Below are 24,445 nucleotides of genomic sequence, written 5' to 3'. Positions count from 1 at the left end.
CTCTCAGGAACCAGAAAAATAACAGGATTCTTTCAAGTGCTTTAATTACTCCATGTATGTGTGTGTTAGTCACTCAGTTATGTCTGACTCTTTGCAACCCGATGGACTATAGCCCACCAGGCTCCTCTGTCCACGAAATTCTCCCGTCAAAAACACTGGAGTGGGTAGCCATCTCCTTTCTCCAGGGGATCTTACCAGCCCTGAGATGGAACTTGGGTCTCCTGCACTGCAGGCAGATTCTTTACCATCTGAGCTACCAGGGAAGCCCTAATTATCCCACGGAGGTAGCCAAAAACAAACCTGATAAAGGGTCCGAGATCCCTGACCCTCCTACTACTGCCCATGAGCAGAGGACCAGGGGCTTACTGGGCTGGAGCGAGCCTGCTGCCCACCCCTCTCCCTTGTGGGGTCTCCTCCCTGAGACCTATCTGTACCCTCACCACACTGCATGATGGTTACATGCGGGACCAGGTCTTCCCTACTCCATCTCCAGTGCCTGGGACACAGAGCGCTCACTGAACATTTGTTAAGCAGGGTAAAGTGTCTACTGCTCTCAAATAAATGCTCATGAAAAATGTTCAAAGAGGCCACTAGCTTCATGAATAACATGAGTGTAGAGAGGTATAAGGCCTCCCTGGTGGCTCAGTGGTAAAGAACCTGCCTGCCAATGCAAGAGACACGAGTTCGATTCAATCCCTGGGTCGAGAAGATCCCCTGGAGGAGGAAATGGCAATCCACTCCAGTATTCCTGCCTGGAAAACCTCATGGACAGAAGAGCCTGGTGGGATACATTCCATGGGGTTGCAAAAGAGTCATACGTATCTAAATACGACTACAGTCCATGGACTCACAAAAGGTCACACACAACTTAGCGACTAAACAACAAAAATAAGGGAGGTATAAGGGAGTGGATGGGTCCTCTGCGTGACCGCTTGCATGTCAGCTTCCTGTGTGTAACTCAGGAATATATAATGGTCCCTGTCTCAGGTACCAGGGTAGCTATGAGGATCTAATCAGATAATGAACATGATGCGCGGAGCCCATGTCTGAATCACAGTAAGTGCTTAATAAATATTCACTGTTATAGTACAATTATCATTAACAGTGCTCTTCCACAGCCAGAGCAGTGACAATACAATGGGCTTTTTATTGAACTAGTAATGATTACTGCTGCTGCTGCTGCTGCTAAGTCATTTCAGTCGTGTCCGACTCTGTGCGACCCCAGAGATGGCAGCCCACCAGACTCCCCCATCCCTGGGATTCTCCAGGCAAGAACACTGGAGTGGGTTGCCATTTCCTTCTCCAATGCATGAAACTGAAAAGTGAAAGTGAAGTCGTGTCCCGACCCTCAGTGACCCCATGGACTGCAGCCTACCAGGCTCCTCCATCCATGGGATTTGCCAGGCAAGAGTACTGGAGTGGGGTGCCATTGCCTTCTCCGTAATGATTACTCTTAACTATTAAATAAAGAGGAGAACTTAAGAACCTAACATGAGTTAAGGAAGGTATAAGTAACTTAAGAACTTAAATAAAAGGAGCACTTCCCTCCAGTGTAGCAGTGTAAGTCACTCATAGAAGGAATTCTTAGAGGTCTGTTTGCCCTAAAGGCTGGGCTGGAGGAGTCCAAGAAGCACAGGTGGGCTCGAGGTAGGGTTTCAGACTCCTTTCGGTGGTTTAGCTCTGCTATCTGGCAGAAAGCAAAGGATGATGTTAAAAAGGAAGGAAGAAAGGAAAGAAACCACATTACACACATCAGAAATATGGAGAAAGGAAGGAATGGAGATGGTTGAAAACCTTTGCCCCTGAGGCAGCATGTTTGGAACTGTGGTTTGTCATATGACCCATTCAGAAATGATGACACTGATTTGATGGATCAAGACCAGCATAAAAGAGGGAGGGGAGGAGGAAGTGTGAAAGACAGGAAGGAAAGAAAGAAAACAACAGAAAATATCAGAGGGCACTGCACACAGTAAATACATTCAAGAAGTTCTGTTCTTTCTCTGTGTCTATATATCTACATACAAATCCAAATATGTGAACCGAATGGCTCTATAAGGTGGATTTACAACTGTGGGTCACTGTTGAAAAGCACTGCCCTAATAAATTCAAATCTTCTTACTTGCTAATTCCTATAGATTCAAAATAAGATTTTTAGCAATTTACTCACCATTAAATTTTATTGCACCAAAATAATTTTGGAGGTCCTACAGATTATGAGATTTCCATGAGGTTTTACCAATGTAGAGAAATTTGAGTGTGTAATGCCAATTATTAAAGAAAATCATAATTATATTACAGTTGATTTTGGAAAGGGACAAGCAAAGGCTTTGTAACAAGCAGTTCCACTAACACATTTAAAATAAGATTCTATGCAGTGAGAGGTTACCAGAAACTCACATGCCATGCAACAAGAGTCCATGTTCTTGAAGGGGATCTGCCTTCATTAACACTCGAAGTCGGAAATAAGCACAGAGAAAAGTTTTTGGGTGAACTGTCTGAACAAAACAAACAGAGCAGTTTGACTCCCCCCACATTCCTACTGCAGGCAGAGGCCAGAGTCGATCAGAACTGGAAATCCCCCCAATAACTCTCACTAGTCAGCCTCATTAATAAAAATATTTCAGTTTCTACCAGGCATGTCAGAAACACTGACATCAATACAAACATTTTTGGCTAACTTGCTTAAATAAAAATTAAGTTAGAGTCCCAGCAGAGGGCAATATTCCTCGCTCCCAGAGACCTTGGATACAGAATTCAACACAGAACAGGACACGAGCACCAAAGAGAAGGTCCTAAGATGTGCCCACACTGAGGTTCTGTCCACTCAGTGCTCCATTAATTCCACAAACGCTGCCAAGGTGACGATGGGCTGGCTGCACTTGCTGCTGCTGATAAAATCTCCGCTCAGCTGTCTAGGAGTATCAAGAAATCCTTAAATCTGCGCTTCTTGGCACTGGTGTCTGGCTGCCACCATTCCCAATTCTCCAAGGCTCATCTTCCAACCATATGGGAACTCTGCGACACAGCTCAGGCTCTGCAGTACCAGATCCAATCGCACATTTCACTCTTCTGCTAGCACTCAGACCCAAGCAGGAATGCCTGACTCTCTCAGTTGGAGAATCTGACTGATCAAAGAGAAGCTGACGTAAGGTTACCAGTGAGGCACGAGTAGGTTTTTAAGGGGGATCCCACATGTCCATGCCCAGTGACATCTCGGGGATTGGGTCACCTTGGAGAGGCTCCCAGCACGGTGCATCTTCTTCAGGACTCCAAATCCAAGAGCAGTCACTGAATTCAGTTCAATGAAAGAGGAATGGCTACATGGTGCCCAGAGGGTCAGCAAAGTGGAACACCAAGAAAGCAGCATGCCTCCAGTGCAGGGAATGGAGGATTCATGTGGCATCAAGGGCAGAGCACGCAAACGGGCTCCTCGGGGGCTGGCAGCACCACTCACCTCCAGAAAATTGAGGCAGGGGTGATGCTTTTCACTTTTAATAGAATGTTTATCTTCATCATCATCATCCTTAAATAACCGGGTATAGCTGTGATAAGGAATGGATAAGCTGTCTGCCACACAGCCAGTAAACAAATATTACAAGGCCCTGGGGACATAGGGAACAAGCCAGTCTCTGCCCTCATGGCTTTTATCCTTTGGGTCATCCTTACACTGCTGACAGTGTATGGCAAGGATGAAGAATGTGCTAACATGCCCCCCAAAAATGAGAATCTGGGGGGATAAAGCAACTATAACGAGGGGAGAAGAGAAAGACCATAGGGATGGCCAAATATCAGAGCAGGAGCTCCTCACAGCACCTTACCAACACCCCACAATCCTCAGGGTCGTCTGTGTTTAAGTGCAGTTCCAAATCAAGCAGGCGTGGGAGTGCTAGCTTCTCAGGCTCACTTAACTGGGAAGGGCCACAGTGCCTATCCGCTAGGGCTGCTGTGGAAATGACGACGCACCTCCAGCTGGGACCACAGTGAATGACACTTAGGAGGTCTTCAGTACATTGGCACTGATTGAAGGAGATGGCATTTCCACTCTCCAGTTGAAAAACAAACCACAGACACACTTTAGAATTAAAAACAAAGATACAAGGAACCCCAGGAGAACAAAGCTAACTTCTACCTGGCACAGGGCTCTTGAATATCACTCCCACTTCTGTGAACAAAAAGATGATTAGCAATAAAAATGCTGGCTACTCACCTCCCACATCTGCTGTATTTGGCTATGGTGCCTTTCCCAGCAGAAGCGCCAAATATGTCTTTATACAGCCTTTTGTTAAATTTTTGGAGGGAGGTTTTAGTTTCCTTCTAAGCATTGTACTAAATGTCACTCATGAACAGGCCTTCAGCACTGACAGGGGTTTGAAGTGATGGACCTTTAGCATCAGGGCTGCCAATCAATTCCTCCCCCTCGCCCTCACCCCCTTCCTTGGGGTCGAGGGAGAAGATGGAAGGTGCTCAGAATCAAGGGCGTTCAGGCCTGGAGTGTCTGGGAAGGCATCAGAAGGCCTCTCTTGGCAATTCCATGTCATTTTCCTCCTGATTAATGTGGAGGGAGGCAGCTGACCATAATGGGTGGTAGTTGGAGGTGGGGGTTAGGGAGCAATAAATAAACCCTTCTGAAAGCTGACGTGGGGCAGGCTCTCTGCTGGGCTTGTCTCAATGCTCCACACAAGGAACCAATGAGGGAGCTGTGTCACTCCCATCGCTGTAGAGGGACCTGAGTTTGGGAGGTCATAGTACCAGCCAAAGGCTCCACGGTGAACTCCCCCTTATCTGACCCCAGGCTCCGATCATTCTGGAAATGACCATTCCTATGGGCTGGATCAGAGAAGGTGGGGCTCACCTCCTCAATATGGAGCAGGGTGCTGAGTGCTCTAAGTCTGTCCTGACACCTCACACCAGCAACAAGGCTGCCCCACAGGTGTTCTGGCACTTGACGTCAACTTACGTGGAGGAGATACTAATTCTCTCATCACTGTTATATGGATTAAATGAAACAAGAAAAGGTATGTGGGGCTTCCCTGGTGACTCAGTGGTAAAGAATCTGCCTGCCAATGCAGGAGACACAGGTTTAATCCCTGGTCTGGAAGACGCCAAGGAGCAATTAGGCCCATGTGTCCCAACTATTGAGCCTGTGTTCCTCAACCTGAAAAGTCCACACACCAACTGCAGAGTAGCCTCTGCTCGCTGCAGCTAGAGAAAAGCCTGCACAGCAACAAAACCCCAGCACAGCCAAAAATAAAATAAATCAATGCAACCCTCAGTGTTCCATGATGTGGAACACAGAGCAGTCCTCATTACAATGTAATAGAAACATGCATATTGAAATCCAGTGAAAATCTTAAATCTTATGACTTTGCTTATTAAGAAAAAGGATAGTTTTTACTTTTCAAAGGCTCACTAAGTCTCTAGAACCTATCAACTCCCAATCTGCTGTAGCATCTAATAGAGGAGAATTAAAACAAACCAAGAGCAACCCAGGGAGTCCCAGGCAGACACCCCGTGTATGGGCTAATGACAGTGAGCTCTGAAACTTAGGCTCTGTTGGACAGACATGAAGAAGCCGAAATGCCTACCTGGGTCCCCAAAAAAGTATGTTGTCGGGGGGAGGGGCGGGGGCTGGAGAGCTTGGGAAAATGTTCTGCTAGGAGTTGAAGGTGTGATCTGGCTATCTGCAGGGAGGCTCTGCTGACCAGGCATTCTCATCTCCCAAACTCCCCTCTCCCCTCAGTCTTCACTGTTCTGTGAATCTGTCTTGTCTCCCGTGGGAACTGCAGGCTGCTCGAGGGGACCACTGTGACCAGTTTCATTTTCTCTCTCTCAGAATTCAGCCAAGTTCACTAAAACCAGCAGGTGATTAAGCAAATTTATAAAATAGGTAGGTTAGGGGTAACAGGCATATTATAAAATAATTGTCTTCTTTACAAAAAGATTCACTGAACAAGCCCCCCGGATAAGTACAAAAGATGGACCTGATTTAGGAAAAGTCCTGCTGAGCCTCACTTGCTCCAGTAAGGTGCAGGCTATGTGAAATGTGGTAGGCTTTCATTAACAGTCCTTGCTGTCAACAAGCTCCTGCTTTCCGGGTAAGCCCTCACCTCGGGAATAAGCCGCCGCCTCTTCACGCTCGGGACTGAGTCCAGCGGGCCCTCGCCACCCAGGGGCTTTCTCTTGCTGGAGTCCTGGAGAGCAGTGAAGACGCCATCCACAGGGTGCTTCTCGGAGGACCTGGAATTCACTGAGCAGTCCAGCGCGGCATCTTCGGCCTCTGTCTCCACTTTCACAGTGTTATTTTTTACAACTGTGGCAGAGAAAAATGGGGCTCAGTGGGGAGGCCACTGGGGCAGTGCCTGGTTTAGCAGGGTCCCCAAGCACCAGGGTGTATCAGCCACCTTTTGATATTCTCACTCAAACAACAGTGTCAAGAGTAATAATCAATGAAACTGGCTTTCCAACCAACCAATTTATATTTCACCACACTAGTCATGCTATACACTGATATTATATTCCAAGAACACTCCATTTAAAGCAGTTTTTAAAGTCTTTTCTTGCAGAAGGGAGAAGAGATGGAAGGAGAAAAACACACAACTCTTTTAAATGGTGCTTTTATAAAAGTAACCCTGGAAAGATACATAAGACACCATAAGTGTGAGTGGAGAAGGATGGCAAACAGTAATGAGAGGAGACTTTTCCTTGATTTCTCATTGTGTATCTTTTAATACTGGGTTGGCCAAAAGGTTTGTTAAGTTTTTCCCATAAGATAGCTCTAGTAGCTCTTAACTGCCTTTAATCTCATCCAAAACAATTTTGTTAGACTGTACTGTGACAACTATCATATCAGTGTGCATTTTAAAAAAATATCAAAATTGGTGAATTTTTGTGCAGCCATTTTAATATTGAAGATGAAAGAAGAAAAAGCAACGTTTTCAGTATATTATGTTTTATTACTACAAGAGAGGTAAAAACACAGCTGAAACACACAAAAGATTTGAGCAGTGTATGGAGAAGGTGCTGTCACTGATTAAATGCATCAAAAGTGGACTGCGCAGTTTCATGCTAGAGATTTCTCACTGGACAATGCTCCACGGTCATACAGACCAGTTGAAGTTGGCAGTGATCAAATCAAGACATTAACTGAGCACAATCAACATTATACCACTCAGGAGATAGCCAACATATTCCTAATACCCCAATCAAGCACTGAAAATCATTTTCTCCAGCTTGGTTATATTAAATTGCTCTGATATTGGGTTCCATATAAGTGAAAAAAAAAAAAAACCTTGACAGCATTTCCAGATGCAATTCTCTACTTAAATATAACAGAAATGGTCCATTTTTTAAAACAAATTGTGATAGGTGATGAAATATGGATATTGTACAGTAACAGTTTGGAACATAAGAGATCATGGGGCAAACAAAATTAACCACCACCAACCACACCAAAAACGTCTTCATCCAAAGAAGGTAATATGTATATGGTGGGATTAGAAGGTAGTCCTCTACTACAAGCTCCTTCTGGAAAACCAATCAATTCCAACAAGTACTGCTCCCAATTAAACCAACTGAAAGCAGTACTTGACAAAAAGTGTCTGGAACTAGTCAACTGAAAGTGCATGATTTTCCATCAGGATAACGCAAGACCTCATGTTTCTTTTGATGACCAGGCAAAAACAGTTACAGCTTGTCTGGAAGTTCTGATTCATCCTCTGTTTCACCAGACACGTCACCTTCAAATGTCCATTTATTTTGGTCTTTACAAAATTCTCTTAATGGAAAAAACTTCAATTCCCTAGAAGACTGTAAAAGGCACCTGGAATAGTTCTTTGCTCAAAAAGATAAAAAGTTTTAGGATGATGAAATTATGAAGTTGCCTGAAAAATGGCAAAAGGTAGTGAAACACAACAGTGACTATATTGTTCAATAAAGTTTCTGGTGAAAATGAAAAATGTGTCTTTTAGTGTTACTTTAAAAACCAAAGGAACTTTTTGGCCAATCCAGTAGTTTTGAACCACGTTAATATATTTCGAAAAAAAGTTTTCAGTTAAACTACTTTTTAAAAAGAGGCTTTTTTTTTTTTTACCTTCTTCTACATCTTCACTGAATTCAGTTGCGTTCATCTTCTGTTCCACTAAAAGAAAAGACAAAGGCAAAGTCTTGACTTATTGTTTATTTTTTAAAATTTCACCCACTCATAAGAAATTCCCTTACCCTCCCAACCCTGGCTCTGGGTACTAGAAGGGTAAGTTGATATGACTCTGCAACAGCGAGGAAACCTGCATCCTCTTGTTTGCAAATGCTCAGAAGCAGCCACGCCTCCTGTGCACCTGCTGGGAGTTCTTCTCCAAGACTTTATGTGGGCAGAATGCATCCTAAAGCATCAGCTGAGAGCCACTTATGGAATGAAAGGATCTGAGAAACTCAAGGCTTACAAAGGACCCCAGTTTGGACGATCTGTCAGTCCCTACCTTAAACATCTAACCACGATGTAAAAAGGCTGACAAAGGTCCACAGCAGGCTGTGGAGCCTGTGAACCTGAGCTGAGGTCCTAAGATTCCAGGTGGTCCAAAAAGACCTATGCCGTCCATGAGGGTGGCCACTAGTCATGTGTGGCTCCAGAGGACTCGAAATGCGGCCAGTCCAAATGGAGATATGGTGTAAGATACATGCTGGATTTCAAAGACTCAGCACGGCAAAAAGAATGTAAAATATCTCGTTAATAATTTTATACTGATTACATGTTAAGATGATAATATTTCAGATTTATTGGTCTAAGTATTAAAGTTAATTTCACCTTTTTAAAAATGGCACCGAGAATAATGCCATACATTATAGCACTATGTGAGCACCACTAGAAAGTTTAAAATCGCACACGAGGCTTTCACTGCTGTTATTGGGTGATGCTGGTCTAGCCCTTTCTTCAAAAGCAAGAGGAGAGAGGCACTATGGGTTCTTAAAGCTCCTGAGCTCCATATAATCTGGTCCAAACCACTCTATTTATTGATGAGGGAATGAGATTGGAGGGGTTGGCGGTACCTCCTTTGTATGGGCTGCAGGGTCTGGTGGAGAACCAGGGGCTGGTTTCCCTGCCCCAGCCAAAACGGAATGGACATCATGGTTAAAAGCACCATTACGCCTTTGAGATTCCCCAAATGACGTGACAGCATGTCCACAAATAGGATAAAGCATGAATGAGGTAGTAATGTTGGAAAAGAATATCCATGACAGCCTTTATTGATGACGTTGAGGAGCTGTGGTTCTCACCACTGGTGAAGCTGCCTGCAAGTACTGGGTGCCCATTCCAGTTACTGGTCAGAGGGCAGCAGGCGTAACTTCACGAAATCTGTATAAGGAAGAGGGATGCCATCTACAAAGTTCAGTAAGCCATTCACCAAGCAGCTGTGGAATGATGAGCGGTCCCGTTTTAGACAGGTCAGTGGAGGGACAGAGGATGACCTGTGCACAGGCTGACAACTTCAAAGGTCACTAATAACAGCAATGTACAATGCCTGGCACTGTTCTCAGTCATCACAATTAGTTCATGACAGGAACAAGGTTTTCATCTCTGTGTTACTAATTTTCAAAGGAATGAATAGGAAATTTTAAGATTTATTTGAAACTGAAATTAATTACTACTTACTAAACTATCTACTATCTGAAAAATACACGCAGGGAGATTGAGTGAATATAGACAGTGAGTCAGGCAACTTCAAGGGACCAAGAACTACTTTATCAGAGCTGAATTTTTATCAAAGGCAATCTCTACTGTATTCCAGGGAAATAAACCTCAAGTCTGGGTGTCTCTGAGGGAGAGTTCCAAGTAGGTAGCAGGGCATCAGTACTCTTTTCAGACAGCAAGGTTGGCCAATGCTGGGCAGAAACTCAGGCCTGACTGGTAAAGGGCTTCTCAAGGAGATGAGAATGAGCCTCCCCACCCCAGCCTTGACCAAGACTGGGCTGCCACCTGCCCCTGGAGACCCTACCGCACCGCCAGAACTGGTCTCCTCGAGTGAGAAACGGCCGAATGGCAGCGGAGGAGAGAGTGCAGGGTGGCTGGACAGGGCACAGTGACATTCTGGAGAGGAGAGGCAGGAAAGGGAGAAGGTGGCACAAGGTTTATTCGGGGTGGTACAGGGTGGAAATCCACAAAGCCTCTCTGGCTAACCAGAAAGCATGAACAGGACAAGTGACTCCTAGAGAAAAAGAAAACGGGAGTTGATGAGAAACCTGGCAGAGAATCACAGGCGCCGAGCAAAGATGGTCTGGATAGCTGACACTCCACTGCAGAGAAGCGGCGAGCGTGGTGGTCCCCATGAGGGTGCAACTCGGTGAGCGCCACCATGCCACGCCACCAGCTCAGCACCTGACTCCCAAGCTCCCCTGCTTCCCGAGGCAGAAGGCGATGAAGGAAGGGTACACACCTAAGCCGCCCGCAGGTGGCAGGACAGCGGAGGGGGCTGCGCAGCCTCGTGGGTGAGGTGCAAGGCAGGGGTGGCGGCTTCCTGGGCACTCAGAGTGCATCTGCTTTGGAAAACATTTCCGTGTTCATTTATAGACCAGCGACAGATGCTAGATTAGCACAGAAGTCACCCAGAATGCAGTGTGGTGGGCCCCTTCTCTCCCAGACAGTGAAGAAGCCATGCTCATTGAGAAGCAGGGCAATGTCCCATCTGCAAGGCCTGGAAAACTAAGTGCCTCTGGCTCCTGTGGTGGGGAGTGAGGTGAGGGTCCCCACTCACATCCCTGGCCTGCAAACTTGGGGCCTGGTGCTGCCCGGCCAGTTCATGTGGCCTCCATCTCACCCTGAGCGATTTCAATCCCAATTTTACCAATAAAGAATACCGAGGGCATACACCTTCAATATTTACCATTTTTATTCATCATACTTCAATGAAGCTGAAAATTTATTTTTATGTCATTCTGATTACAGAAATAAAGAATTTGACTACTGGAAGGGGAAGCAAGTACTTGATCAGTGTCATGCGACTAATAGGTGGTAGAATTAGGATTCAAACCAAATCTGTGTGTATCTCCAGTCAGCCACTGTGAGAGGGAATAATAGAATTTGCATTCTTCTGTTAAGGTTCTTCTGATGAACACCGAGGGCAGTTTCCAGCCTTGGAGCTCTCTGACCACTAGCAGCTGGAAATCTTTCACCTCCATGTCACTACCAGGAAGACGACGCTGCTCTGTGCTTATACAGACTCCACAATTTGGAAGTATCTACAAGAAGGATGGGATGTGTGGGTCGCTTCCGGGTATCCCGAGCTGACGTACAGACAGCGCATCAACACCATCCCATCCCTCCACTTCCTGGTCACCTGCCAGATGAAGGTCACAAGGCTGTGCATCCTGGGCGGACACTAAACACCCGCATGCCAAGCATGCCACAGAAATTCCTTTCGCTTACACAACTATAGGTTCTGTGAGAGCTGCCAACTACTGCAGCATCCCCCACCAGGCTGCTAGGATCACAACCTCCTTTGCCTGCAGGTCTTTGGAGCATTTGTTTTACCATTCTCTCCTTCTTAAAATCCTCTTATCCCTTCACCAGGAATCTCAAAATGTGAGACAGTCTAACCATGCATCCCTGTGTCCCTGAAAATCAGCTCCATGTTCCTGCCCAAGCGAAAGGGGTGTGTGTCGCTTGCTGCTGCCTCTAGTTAAAATGCACAGGCCCTAAGACACGGATGACCTCTGGGAGGGTAACTCTCAAACAGGACTAATTTCCAGTGAAGTGAAGTAGCTCAGTCATATCTAACTCTTTGCGACCCCATGGACTGTAGCCCACCAGGCTCCTCCATCCATGGAATTTTCCAGGCAAGAGTACTGGAGTGGGTTACTATTTCCTTCTCCAGGGGATCCTCCTGACCCAGGGATAGAACCCAGGTCCCCCCATTGCAGGCAGACACTTTACCGTCTGAGCCACCAGGGAAGCCCGATCTCCAGTAGTTACTCCAATTAGTGAAAATGCTAGTTTTTTGTTTAACCAAATAGCCTAGAAAGCCTCAGGTGAGGTGACCATCACTGGTAAAGAAAGGTTTTAAATACTGCACAACTCATAGCAGTATACATAGAGTATATACAATTTTGTTAGAATATCCAGTAGTCTCTATCTTTCTTCACAGGGTGAGAGGATAGTGTAATCCCAAATGTTTAAGAAACAACAGGATGCTTGAGACACTCAAATGCCAAATTACAAAGGATGAGTTGCTTAAATCAGCTACATAAACGCGGCAGCCCTGGGGGGCCTACCTCTGGGCCTCACGCTGGAAAAACGGCTGAATCTGCCTCCTGCCTATCCCGGCTGGGAGCTGGAAGTGAGGGCGGAGCGAGACAAGGGGCGGACGGAGCAGTGAGAACCAGTCACTGGTGTTTCCAAAGAGCCAGTTCTAAGAGATCCCACAAAGAAGTGGAAAAGCAGAAAAGACTTACCAATTATAGATAACTGAGAGAGTGCACTTTATAAAGAGAAGACACTTAAAGTCTTCTTTTCTTTTGACTAGATACACACGCATCTGAAAATTCAAAAGGTATGAAAGGACATTGGTTAAAAAAGCTCCCTGTTCTCCAGTCACTGGGTTATTAGTCTCTTGGAAACATCTCATTGGTCTTTCTGAGTTTTTCCATAGACGCTCTGTACCAGAGGTTCTCAAAATGGGACGTCAGTTGCCTGCACGGACTGCGTGTCTCTCCCCAACTTCAGCACTAGTGGAGTCAAGCTGGTAACTTGCAATTGTCGGTGGTGGGAACTTATACCATAGAAACTGACATTTGTATAAACCTTGGGTTCTGGGCTTTCTTTTTTTTTTTTCCTTTTTGGAGAGCCTGTTTACCAGCACATCCAAGGCCCTTTCACAAGGTCCATGAAATCAAAACTATTTTCATTACCCTGGGGTGCTGTTGCCTCCTTCATTTCACAGGTGTGCTATGTGATACTTTATTAGGCAAAAGACTGGATACACAGGCAGATATAAAACCTCTGCAGTCTTCGATTAAGTCTGATACTAAAGAGATTTGCAAAAGACGTAAACAATCCCACTTTTTCACTTATTTTCTTTGGAAAAATTTTTTTTCCATAAAAAAATAATATCGACATTAATTCATGATCCCCTGGAGAAGGGAATGGCAATCCATTCCAGTATTCTTGCCTGGAGAATTCCATGGACAGAGGAGCCTGGTGGGCTGTAGAGGGTGGCAAAGAGTGGCACGAGACTGAGTGACTAACCCTTTCACTTTTCACTTTTTTTTTTTTGGTAATGGATTTATTTTTCAATGAATTGGTAAATAAATATTTAAACTCTTTTTTTTTTTTTAGTTTCTACCATGTAAATATTGACAGGAACCCATATAAACAAAAGTTCTTTGGGGGTCCTCAATAATTTTTAAAGGTAAAAAAGGATCTTGAGACTAAAAGGTTTAAGATCCTTGTTCCTTGCTTCTTTGGCTTTAATGTATCACGAAAATCTCTGTACCAGTTTTTATTTTAGTTTAAGTTCTCCTAGAAGCAGATTTTGATACAAGGATTTGGACAGAGTCATTTCTTTGGGAGAAGAGAAGGGCTGAAAATCAGTAAGGGGGCCTGTTAACGGGCTTCCGGTGGGTGAGCTCCTGACTGAGGACGGCACTGAGGCGCTAACAGAGATGTGGCCCAACAGGGGTGTGGGGTGAGCAGAGGGGCTCCCCAGCTCACCTGGGCACCCCCGGAAGGCGGAAGCCCCACTGTGCCATGCCCTTCCAGCTCCTCCCCACGCTGCCCAGTGCCACTCCACAAAGACTCCATGCAAAAGACGGCTGCCTACACCATGGAGGAGGCTGTGCTGCGAGCTCTACTGGGTGGACACGAGCTAACAGGCCGAGGAGGGGGACACTCTTCTTAGGCTCATTTTACAAGTGAGGAAACTGAGGCAGAGTTTCAGAGGCAGATGGGGCCTCAGAAATCATCTTGGGTGGCTCAGTGGTAAAGAATGCAGGAGACACGGGTTTGATCGCTGGTCCGGGAAGACCCCACGTGCTGTGGAGCAACTGAGCCTGTGCTCTAGAGCAGGAGCTGCAACCGCCGCGGCCGCTCACCCTAAAGCCTGTTCTCCGCAACAAGAGAAAAGCCATGCGGCACTGAAGAGCTGGTACAGCCAAAAATAATGAAAATTATTTCAAAAAGAGAAATCTTGTTTAATAGGCGTGATACCCAAGGCTCAGAGAGGTTAGTTAGTAGCATGCTCAAGATCCTACGTTGGGAGTCGCTCCCAGGAGCCCTGTGCTTTAGTGGTTACACTCCCCACTGAGTGACAGCTGCTGGTGGGGTGACTGTCCTCTGTGCAGAGGGGATCGACCGACCGTACAGCTTATTTACAGGGATCGAAGCCAACATAGGGTAGAGATGGGAGGGCCTGGAGGATGAAGATGGAGCTCTGGGAACTTCTGTTGGGAGGGGACAATGGGTAAACACCAGATGATAACAGGGACAGGAAGGAAAGAGCAGTCAGAACCTCAAGGTTAGAAGATATTACATTGAAGTTTCTATAACAACCATAACTCCCATCTAATAAACACAGGCCGCATGCCACAGCTGTGTAGAAGACCACTGGTACTTACAATTTTGTGACCTGGATACAAATAATTTTAAATTGATATATACTTTCAAGATTTCTCCCCCGCCTTTGGGGGAAGAAATAACATTAAGTATTTGCTTGAAGAAAGTATTTGCTCTGGAAATAATGCTGCCAATGTTTAAATGGGTATATCTTGATCTTCTTCATCACTTTCAGCTCTTAAAAAGACCTACAGCCAATCTTTCTGTCACTGAGAGCCCCACACACTTGAAAATTATGATAGGAAACAAGCAAAGGTCAGAAGAGCAAAGAACCTGGGCTGGGGGTCTTTAACGTGGAGCTGATCTCAGGTGAAGCACAGGCAGGAACTCTAGTGTCAGGCTCCTGGGGCAGAGTAACTTCAGCCGTTGCCGGTGGTGGTTTAGTCACTCAGTTGTGCCCAACTCTTGCGATCCCATGGACTGACCGTAGCCCTGCCAGGCTCCTCTGTCCATGGGATTTTCCAGGCAAGAATACTGGAGTGGGTTGCCATTTCCTTCTCCAGGGCATCTAATTACTCATAAATTCACAAAAAGCTGCAGAAAAAATGGAAGGGACAACAAACTCAATATGACCTGGATTGAGACCACCTTTGATCTCTATTGTTATTTCCAATATACAAAGTCAGAAAGTCAACTGCTAGACATTTTTCCCAACACAACTTCTAAATCTCTACTGACAGGAGGAACTGAGCATTAAATTAAGTGTAAAGATTCAAAATCAATTGTTCATCACAGAGCCACATAGTCAATAACAACATACTTCAGAGTTCACTGGGGATATCTCTATAATCAAAAAATGCCATAAAGCAGACAGAAGAAAACATTCCAAAATGTTAATTACCTCCAATTAGGATGATTATGGAAAATTCTCTTCTTCAGTTTCCTCTACTTTCCAAACATTCTACAGTGAGCATGCAATTCTTTGAAAATGAGACTTTTTTTAAATAAAAAAATAATAAGTTTTCCAACCTTCACTGCCTAGCCATGTCATATTCTAAGTTATACCCATAACAGCAACAAGCTAAGAATATAAAATCAAATCCATTCAAGCACTGAAATTACTGATGCTCTAAGAAACAATACAATAACTGACAAACTAGTGCAGACCTTTCATTTTGTAACTGTCCCTGAATTGCTGACTCTGAAAGTGTAAAAAACTCCTCAATATGGAGTAAGGGGGAGATCAGAAAAAAGTCTCAGCTCAAAAGCCCAGGTGTGAACAAGAAGGTGAAAAGATCAGCTTTGCACACTAAGGAAATATCGTTTCCCTGTGGCTATATTATAGGCTTCATCAGTTCATTGCATGATATGTTGGGAGTGTTTTTCGAAATAAGCCAAATCCATTCATGGGATGGGGAAAAAAAAACACCCAAGCCTGGACCAAGTACTCCGGATCAGGGACCCGAGCTGAGTGCTGAAGAAGTCGGGGCATTTAGAGAGTCTATGGTTGTGGCAAGCCACTCCAGTGCTCTTGCCTAGAAAATCTCATGGACGGAGGAGCCTGGTAGGCTGCAGTCCATGGGGTCGCTACTAGTCCATGGGGTCGCTACTAGTCAGACACAACTGAGCGACTTCACTTTCACTTTTACGCATTGGAGAAGGAGATGGCGACCCACTCCAGTGTTCTTGCCTGGGAGAATCCCAGGGACAGCGGAGCCTGGTGGGCTGCTGTCTATGGGGTCACACAGAGTTGGACACGACTGAAGCGACTTAGCAGTGGTTGTCCAGGGAAGCACCTTAGCAATTCTCCAGCCAGGCTTGCTGGGTTCCTGCTTTCTGGATGACGGCTGGCCCCTTCGGGGCTCTCTCAGGTCTGTGCCTGAGTACCTTGGGAGACTTCTTACCCACACTTGGAGCCCTCCTTCTCTGACTTCTCAAAACCAGACTAAACTGGGCAAATCAGGGGCCTGCTCCAGGGGCCGTGGCTCCAGGGTGAAGCAGCAGGATTCAGAGTGGAGAGGAAAGGGGAGGTCTGGGGAGCTGAGGAGTGGCTGGGCCACCAAGGAAGGAGTGTGCCGAGGTCACCGGCTCGAAGTGTGTCATAAGGAGTCACGTGAGAATCTGCCAGAGGTGGTGTGGTGGGGTGTCTTTCTTAGGAGCTGGATGCAAGACCACAGCAAAGCAAGCAGGCTTGGCGGTCCCTTGGCAAAGCCCTCTGCCTGCACAGGATCACTGGGCTCTTGGGTTCTTCCCTAAACGCCCCACAGATTTCCAAAGGAAAATGTCCTCCACGGCTGCCCCTAGGGGCTGGGAGTCACCTGAAGTGCCTCAGTTGAGAGACTCTAGCCCAGACTAATCAGAGGCGCCGGAGGCTTGTGGCTGCCCGAGTCACACAGGACAAGCACCAGGCCCAGAAATGGGAAGTACTTGGGCTTCCTGAAACCTCGACGTGCAAATCCTGGCCGGCTGACTCAGACCTCTGCTCCACCGCCTCAGAAATGTCCACAGGACTTAGGACTTGCCTCACAATGAGGTTCGTCCCCAAGACCTGGCCCAGCTGTGCACCCTCAGGCTAGCCTGGAGCAAGTCCTCCTGACCTCCATTCCTGTTTCCAGAAGCAAAGGCGAATTCACACTCCCCCAGGGCCTCCTTGAGAACCTGAGCCCCAGAACGGGAGTGATAAGAGCCTGTGCCCTGTCACACACAAAGGGTAAAGCAGGGAGAACAGGCCCAGACCATTTCAACGGTATTATCAACAAAATACAGGCCAGGATTTAAACAGTTTATACTTCAGGTTTCCCCGGTGGCTCAGAGGGTAAAGAATCTGCCTACAATGTGGGAGACCTGAGTTGATCCCTGGATCAGGAAGATCCCCTGGAGGAGAGCATGGCAGCCCACTCCAGTATTCTTGCCTGGAGAAGTCCATGGACAGAGGAGCCTGATGGACTACAGTCAATGGGGTCCGAAAGAGTTGGACACGACTGAGAGACTAAGCTGTTAACGGAAAGCCACATGATCTGACTTCGTGAAACCTCCCCATTGCAGGTCATACTGATTTTTAAAAATTAAAACATAGAAAAGGAGGACAGGGGTGGGATGGGGTGGAGGTTCAAGATGGAGGGGACATATGTACACCTGTGTCTGATAATGCTGATGAATGGCAGAAACTAACACAATATTGTAAAGCAATTATCCTCCAATTAAAATTTTTTTTTTTTAAAGGAAGACATCAGCTAACATTCATGTAGCACTGGCTCCAAGGTCTAAGTTTTACACGTTCACCTGTGCAATCCTGGCAAAAATCCTCTTACTTCGCAGGCAGAGAAGTGGGAGGCAGCAAGCTGTGCCTCCGTTGGAGTGCTCCAGAGAGCAAGCCGAGGGAAAGAGGTGGGGTGGACTCATGCTGGCTTTCCAGCAAGAGCTGGGACTAAAGACGACTCAACCATCCCCACTTGGCCTTCTCCCTTCCTCACTGAGCACACATCTGTAGGCTGGGCTCAGATGCAGAAGCAAGTCAACAGGCCAAACAGGCCTTTGGATTACCAACTACAGCTGATCAGTACAGCTGATGTGGAAGAAAATGGAACTCCCTACTAAACTTCAGGGGCAGACAGACCTGGGTTCTATCTAACCCTGGCTTCACCTACCTTTAGCTTCTACCGCTGGGCAAGAGGCTTACCCAGCCAAGCCTTGGTGCTTTCTTATGTAAAAGGAGCTACACACCACTACCTTACCTCCTAGACTCTGTGAAAACTACAGAGGAGAAAGTGCCTGGCACACAGCACTCAGTAAATGTTACTTAGTATAAAGTCTTTTTTTTTCTTAAAGATATGTTAAGCGCATTTTTTAATAGTGAATATTTTTAATATTTTAAAAATTAAAATGGTTTAAAACTCTGAAAAAGTTTTATAATGTTTCTTTCAAATAAAAGAAAAAAGAAACATTACACTGGAAAGGAAGAAATCAAAATGCTCTCCCTAAGGACAGGAAGAATGTTCCCATGCCACCCACCCTTGCTGGGCTCAGTCTCTGGGTCTGCAGGGATGGCTGGGAGCCTCGGTGCTCTCAGAACCCGGCCCTTTAGGCAGTGGCATCCTGCCCATGGGACTTGCAGGACATGTTTGTAATTTGTCTTTATTTTTAGACACATCTGCAAATGCAGTTTGAAAAATACCAGTCTTCAGAAAACCAGGGCAATTTCCCCCTGAGTTTTTCTAAAGCTGTAATTGTCACTTCCCTCTTTCCTCTGTCAGAGCACAGCCTCATCTTTCGGCACACAGCGAAGGACAACCTCACAGCCTGCGATGTGGCGTCTCACCCTTCAGACACTGCATTTTCTGAATGTGACTAAATGTGACGTCTTTCTCAGCTAAGGGCTTCTGCTTATTAAGCCCTCCCTGGCTTCACAAAGGACTGGCTACCTCCTTTGACATCAGTGGTAGGAGGTGTCAGACTCTGCTTTTAACTTTAACCTTGGCGTCCAGAAACTGGGGTCAAGGAGAAAAGGAAGGCCAGCATATCCCAGCAGCCACCCACGTGACGGACTGGACAATGGTGACTAACTTTCCCAGCGATATAAGCAGAGTTTCCTCTATACTTCCCACTTTTACAAATGTGCCGTCTTGTGACCACATGAGCTAATTACTAAACCCCCACATCCCCAGCCTCCCTCCTTCAGGTTACTAGCTCCATGCTCAAACCAACCGCCCCTTGCAAACAAGAAAAGACCAACTGAGCAATCAGTGCCTTTACAGATACCGATGCTGCAATGGTGTTTCACTGGCCACTGATAACGGAAAATCAGAGGAGAGGAGAGGAGAGGCGGCGGTTAGTAGAGAAAAACACCTTGTAAAGGCTGATTTTAAGAACAGCCAGCTTTCCAATCTGTGGGTTCCTAATCCGAGGATATGGAGGACTTGCTCTAAGAGACTTTGAGCATCTGGAGATTTGGAATCTGAAAGGGCCCTGTATCCAATTCCACACAAATATTGAGAGTATGACCCAGCTATCCCACTGCTGGGCATACACACCGAGGAAACCAGAATTGAAAGAGACACGCATACCCCAATGTTCATCACAGCACTGTTTATAATAGCCAGGACATGGAAGCAACCTAGATGTCCATCAGCAGATGAATGGATAAGAAAGCTGTGGTACATATACATAATGGAGTATTACTCAGCCATTAAAAAGAATACATTTGAATCAGTTCTAATGAGGTGGATGAAACTGGAGCCTATTATACAGAGTGAAGTAAGCCAGAAAGAAAAACACCAATACAGTATACTAACGCATATATATGGAATTTAGAAAGATGGTAACGATAACCCTGTATGCGAGACAGCAAGAGAGACACAGGTGTATAGAACAGTCTTTTGAACTCTGTGGGAGAGGGAGAGGGTGAAATGATTTGGGAGAATGGCACTGAAACATGTATAATATCAAGTAAGAAACGAATCGCCAGTCCAGGTTCAATGCAGGATACAGGATGCTTGGGGCTGGTGCACTGGGATGACCCAGGGAGATGGTATGGGGAGGGAGGTGGGAGGGGGGTTCAGGATGGGGAACACGTGTACACCCGTGGCGGATTCATGTTGATGTACGACAAAACCAATACAATATTGTAAAGTAAAAAAAATAAATAATAAATAAATAATTCTAACATTTGACTTAAGAAAATAAATACTGAGAGACGGCTGTACATGTGTTTCAGGTGGAATTAAAAATGGAAGAAGAGGGAAATAGAACTGCCATACGACCCAGCAATCCCACTGCTGAGCATATAAACCGAGGAAACCAGAATTGAAAGAGACATGTTCACCCCAATGTTCACTGGAGCACTGTTTACAATAGCCAGGACATGGAAACAATCTAGATGCCCATTAGCAGACGAATGGATAAGAAAGCTGTGGTACATATATACAATGGAGTATTACTCGGCTATTAAAAAGAATGCATTTGAATCCGTTCTAATGAGGTGGATAAAACTGGAGCCTATTATACAGAGTGAAGTAAGCCAGAAAGAAAAACATCAATACAGTATACTAACGCATATATATGGAATTTAGAAAGATGGTAATGATGACTTTATATGCGAGACAGCTAAAGACTCACAGATATAAAGAACAAACTTTTGGACTCTGGGAGAAGGCGAGGGTGGGATGATTTGAGAGAATAGCACTGAAACACGTATATTACCATATGTGAAATAGATGGCCAGTCCACGTTCCATGCATAAGATAGGGCGCTCAGGGCCGGTGCACTGGGACAACCCTGAGGGCTGGGATGGGAGGGAGGAGGGAGGGGGGTTCAGGATGGGGGACACATGCACACCCATGGCTGATCCATGTCAATGAATGGCAAAAAGCACTACAATACTGTAAAGTAATTAGCCTCCAATTAGAATAAATTAATTAAACAAAAAATATTAAACAAAAAAAAAATGGAGGAAGAGTATGTTACCAGGTGAGCTGCTGAGAAAATTCAGCTGTAAAACAACAGTGTGTGGGACTTCCCTGGCAGTCCAGAGGTTAAGACTCCATGCTTCCAATGCAGGGGGTGCAGGTTTGGTCCCTGGTCAGGGAACTAAGATCTCATAAGGTCCAGGCAAAAAATAAATAAATAATTTAAAAAGATAACAACAGTTTGTAAAATGTCTGATCATTCAGTGACTAATATACCAGGCATTAACACCAGTCCAAGTGAAATTGCACCACTCCTGTTTGATACATTGAAGGCCTGATGCCAGGGTGGAGAGCCCTTAGCTAGGCATGTGCAGGTCATGTGTGGCAGCTCATTCCAGAAACCACCACAAGAGCCTGGACTGAAATAATAATGCTGCAAGAGATACTGGAACATCAGAAGGGGAAAAGCCACTGTTCAATGTGCCGAGGAAAGGAACAGCAAGGTAATGCTCACAAAGCACATAAAATATCCGTGTGTGTCTGTGACTTTAAATTTTATTTTTTTAAAATTACCATACAGTAAAATTTACTCTCTGGTTGGGGGGGGTGGGGAGGAGAGGGCATACAGTGCTATGAAAGGTAACACAGATGTACATATCCCTGTAGCAACCATCAAGAGGATACAGAAAAGTTCCACCATCCCCAAAGCAGATTCTACAAGTAATTCCCCCAAACTTGCTTTAGCCAATAATAGGCACAATGAATAACAGGGGAGGAACCATAATTTGTCATCAAAATTAAGTGCCAGGAAAAACAAACACATCACACTCCAACCTCCCATACACTGAATTTTTTTGCTGGTTGACTAGTAGCCTTCATGTGTCTCTACATTATAAAATTTGAGGTATTTACAAGCCACATCCCTCTATTTTTTCACCATGGAATCAATACAATTCATAAACGCATGTTATTTCTTGTTGCTTCAGGGCTTTCCAGACAAGTGGCTGGTGGGACATTCCTGCAGGAGATTTAAAATTTCACCTAATCAAACCACTGTTAGGGTAGATTCCAGTTCTTTTCTTCCTAATTATTAAGACATTCTCCTCTTCTTTTGCTCACTTAAGGGATGCTTAAGAACTCAGAAATTTGCAAGTGGGTAAAGTAAATGCCTCTAAGTGGTACCTTTAACAGATTACTGAGACGCTGACCAGCTGGTCTACTAGGTCCTAAGTGGTCTTGCTTTTGGAGGTTACTAATGCTTTGTGCATGATGGGAGATGGGAAGGACATAAAACTTTGTTAAATCCCTTCAACAAGGAAATGGCCTCTATGGCAATATCCACATTCAGCTGTGGAGTTATGTGACAGATATTTTAAAGGCTCTGGTTTTTCCATAAATTTATTTCAAGGGCCATGAGCATGCCAGCCAGCTCACTAATAGAAACAGGATACACTGGTCCTCTTTCTTCTGGAATCCAACAGGTTCTCCATATTCATTTAGCAAAAATTTACTGAGCACCTACTAAGTTATCAGATCCTGGGTTAGTGGCTGGGGATGTAAATCTGTTATGATATAAAATCTCACACAACCTCAGTACTGAGGGAAGGAACATGAAACTGGAAACTAAGGATGGATGGTTTAAAAGGGGGGTGGGGGAGGAAAGACAAACCAAAGGGAGTGTGGAGTGTGCATAACAACAAAAGCCCTCCTCGGTCTCAGTCCTGGGACAACAGGAGCCAGCCCCAGCCCGAGAATTCACTTCCTTGCCTCAGTTTCCCACAGCCTCAGCTTCCGGGCACTCCACGTGTTGTCCCTTGGCACGGGGAACAGTTAATAAGTTAGAAAAGTTACGTTAAGAAGGTGAACTTGAATGTTTCTGACGCTGAAGCGCACAGCCCTCTTTCCGCACATCCTCTCCCAGTTGGCATTTGAGTGTAAAATTCTTCAGACAGGCCACCTGAGCACTCAAATTCCTTTACCTCTGAAAAAACACCTTGGGAAAAAACGTTTCGGCACGCAAGGCCCTGACGGGCAATGCAGCACAACTCACTCACAGGCGCGGCGTGCACCAAGTCTGCGTGGGAATCACGTTTACAAGAAAGAGGGAGGGGGCGGTCACGAGGGGCGGCGGGCGCCAGGGCTCCGGTTCCGCGGCCGGCCGAGAAGGCCTCGCGCCAGTCGGGCGCACGCCCAAGGCGCCGGGCCCGCCTCCAGCTCCGGGGCAGCGGGAACCGCGAACCGCGCCGTGGACGGCCCGGGAGGGAGCGCCGCGCCCCCTGGCGGCGGGGCCCGTCCCTGTCCGCTGCCGGTCGCCGGCCGTCGCCGCCGCGGGCCTGCCTCGCTCCATTTGCTGACTCCGGAGGCAGCGTCCCTCCGAGCGGCGGCTTCTCGGGCCTCCCGCTCCCCGCTCCGTATCTCCCTCCAGTCCCCGCCCCCTACTCCTGCTCTGACACCCCCCTTTTGCACGCCGAGCCCGTTCCCAGCCGCAGCCCGGCGGAGCGCGGACACCGAGTCCGCCGCTGGCTTCGCAGAGCCTTCCGGCGGCCCCGGCCGCTCCATCGCGGCGCCCGGCAGGGGTGCGGGGCCGGCGCGCGGCGCGAGTGGGGCGGTGGCGGCGCGGACTGTTCCACTGCGCGTCCCCCCCCGCCCCCGCGCGGCGCGCGTGCTCCCCGGAACGCCATGGAGCCGCCGCGTTCCGAGCGGGCACAAAGGGGCGCGCGGCACAATGGGCGCGGCGAGCCCGTGGGCGCCCGGCGCCCGCTCCGGCGACCCGGCCCTGCGCGGGGGTGGGCGCCCCTCCCGGCTAGCGCTCTCCGGGCAGCCCCCCTACGCGTCCCCTCCCCTGCTCCCGCCCCCCACCCCGGCATGGATGTTGCAGCCACTCGCCCGTCCGTCTGCTCCGGAGCCGCCGCCACCGCGCGGCCGGCTTGAACCGCCCCGCACTTACCTGGGACACGAGTTCTGTACTTTGCAGAGCGGGCCCGCGCCGAGTTGGGGCGCCACGTGGGGGGTAGGGGGAGCGCGGGGCTGGGGAGTGGGGGCCGCGCGCGGAGGGCCAGGCCGGGGCTGCCCGGGGAGTTGCTGGGGGCAGCGGGCGGGCGCCGTGTATTTTCCCCTCTCTTTGTGTGTGTCCGTGCGCTGCGCTCTCGCGTGACGTGACGGGACTCCGTGTGTCATTTCCGCACAAGGACACAGGAGCCCCCGCTGCAGTGGAACCACAACCCCTCCGCCCCCACCCCCAGCCCGCCCCTCCCCCTCAGCGGGGCACACGCGGGACCGGCGGCGGCGCTCGGGCGTGAACGGCCGCGGCAGGGAGCTGGGGCGCGCACTCCGGGGACCCGGGCGGCCCAGCGCGCTCATCCGGTGCCGCGCCGCTCCACGTGGGCCCGCGCCCGCTGCCTGGGGCGGGGGGCGGCGGCCGCGCACCCACGGTGCGCCGGGCCAGCGCTGGCTAACAATGTACTAGGCACATCGTGTGTTCTCCCCCCGCGACTCATTTCTC

The 24,445-nt window shown here is 47.4% G+C and overlaps 1 protein-coding gene across 1 annotated transcript in view; it reads right to left on the bottom strand.

Annotated features, from left to right (window-relative positions):
- Positions 1-24,066, bottom strand: part of BEND3 (BEN domain containing 3) — a 33,387-nt gene extending 9,321 nt beyond the window's left edge. Inside the window, exons 1-3 of the mRNA XM_069598235.1 lie at positions 23,891-24,066; positions 8,090-8,137; positions 6,108-6,310 (exon numbers count right to left, since the gene is read on the bottom strand). Coding sequence (XP_069454336.1) covers positions 6,108-6,310; positions 8,090-8,126 — 240 coding nt within the window. The 5' untranslated portion in view covers positions 8,127-8,137; positions 23,891-24,066. The remainder of the gene's footprint in view (positions 1-6,107; positions 6,311-8,089; positions 8,138-23,890) is intronic.
- Positions 24,067-24,445: the final 379 nt, after the last annotated feature.

Source organism: Ovis canadensis, chromosome 8, assembly GCF_042477335.2.
Source record: "Ovis canadensis isolate MfBH-ARS-UI-01 breed Bighorn chromosome 8, ARS-UI_OviCan_v2, whole genome shotgun sequence".
Taxonomy (NCBI): domain Eukaryota; kingdom Metazoa; phylum Chordata; class Mammalia; order Artiodactyla; family Bovidae; genus Ovis; species Ovis canadensis.
Note: the sequence above shows the minus strand (reverse complement) of the source record. Positions and strands in the feature narration are given on the sequence as shown.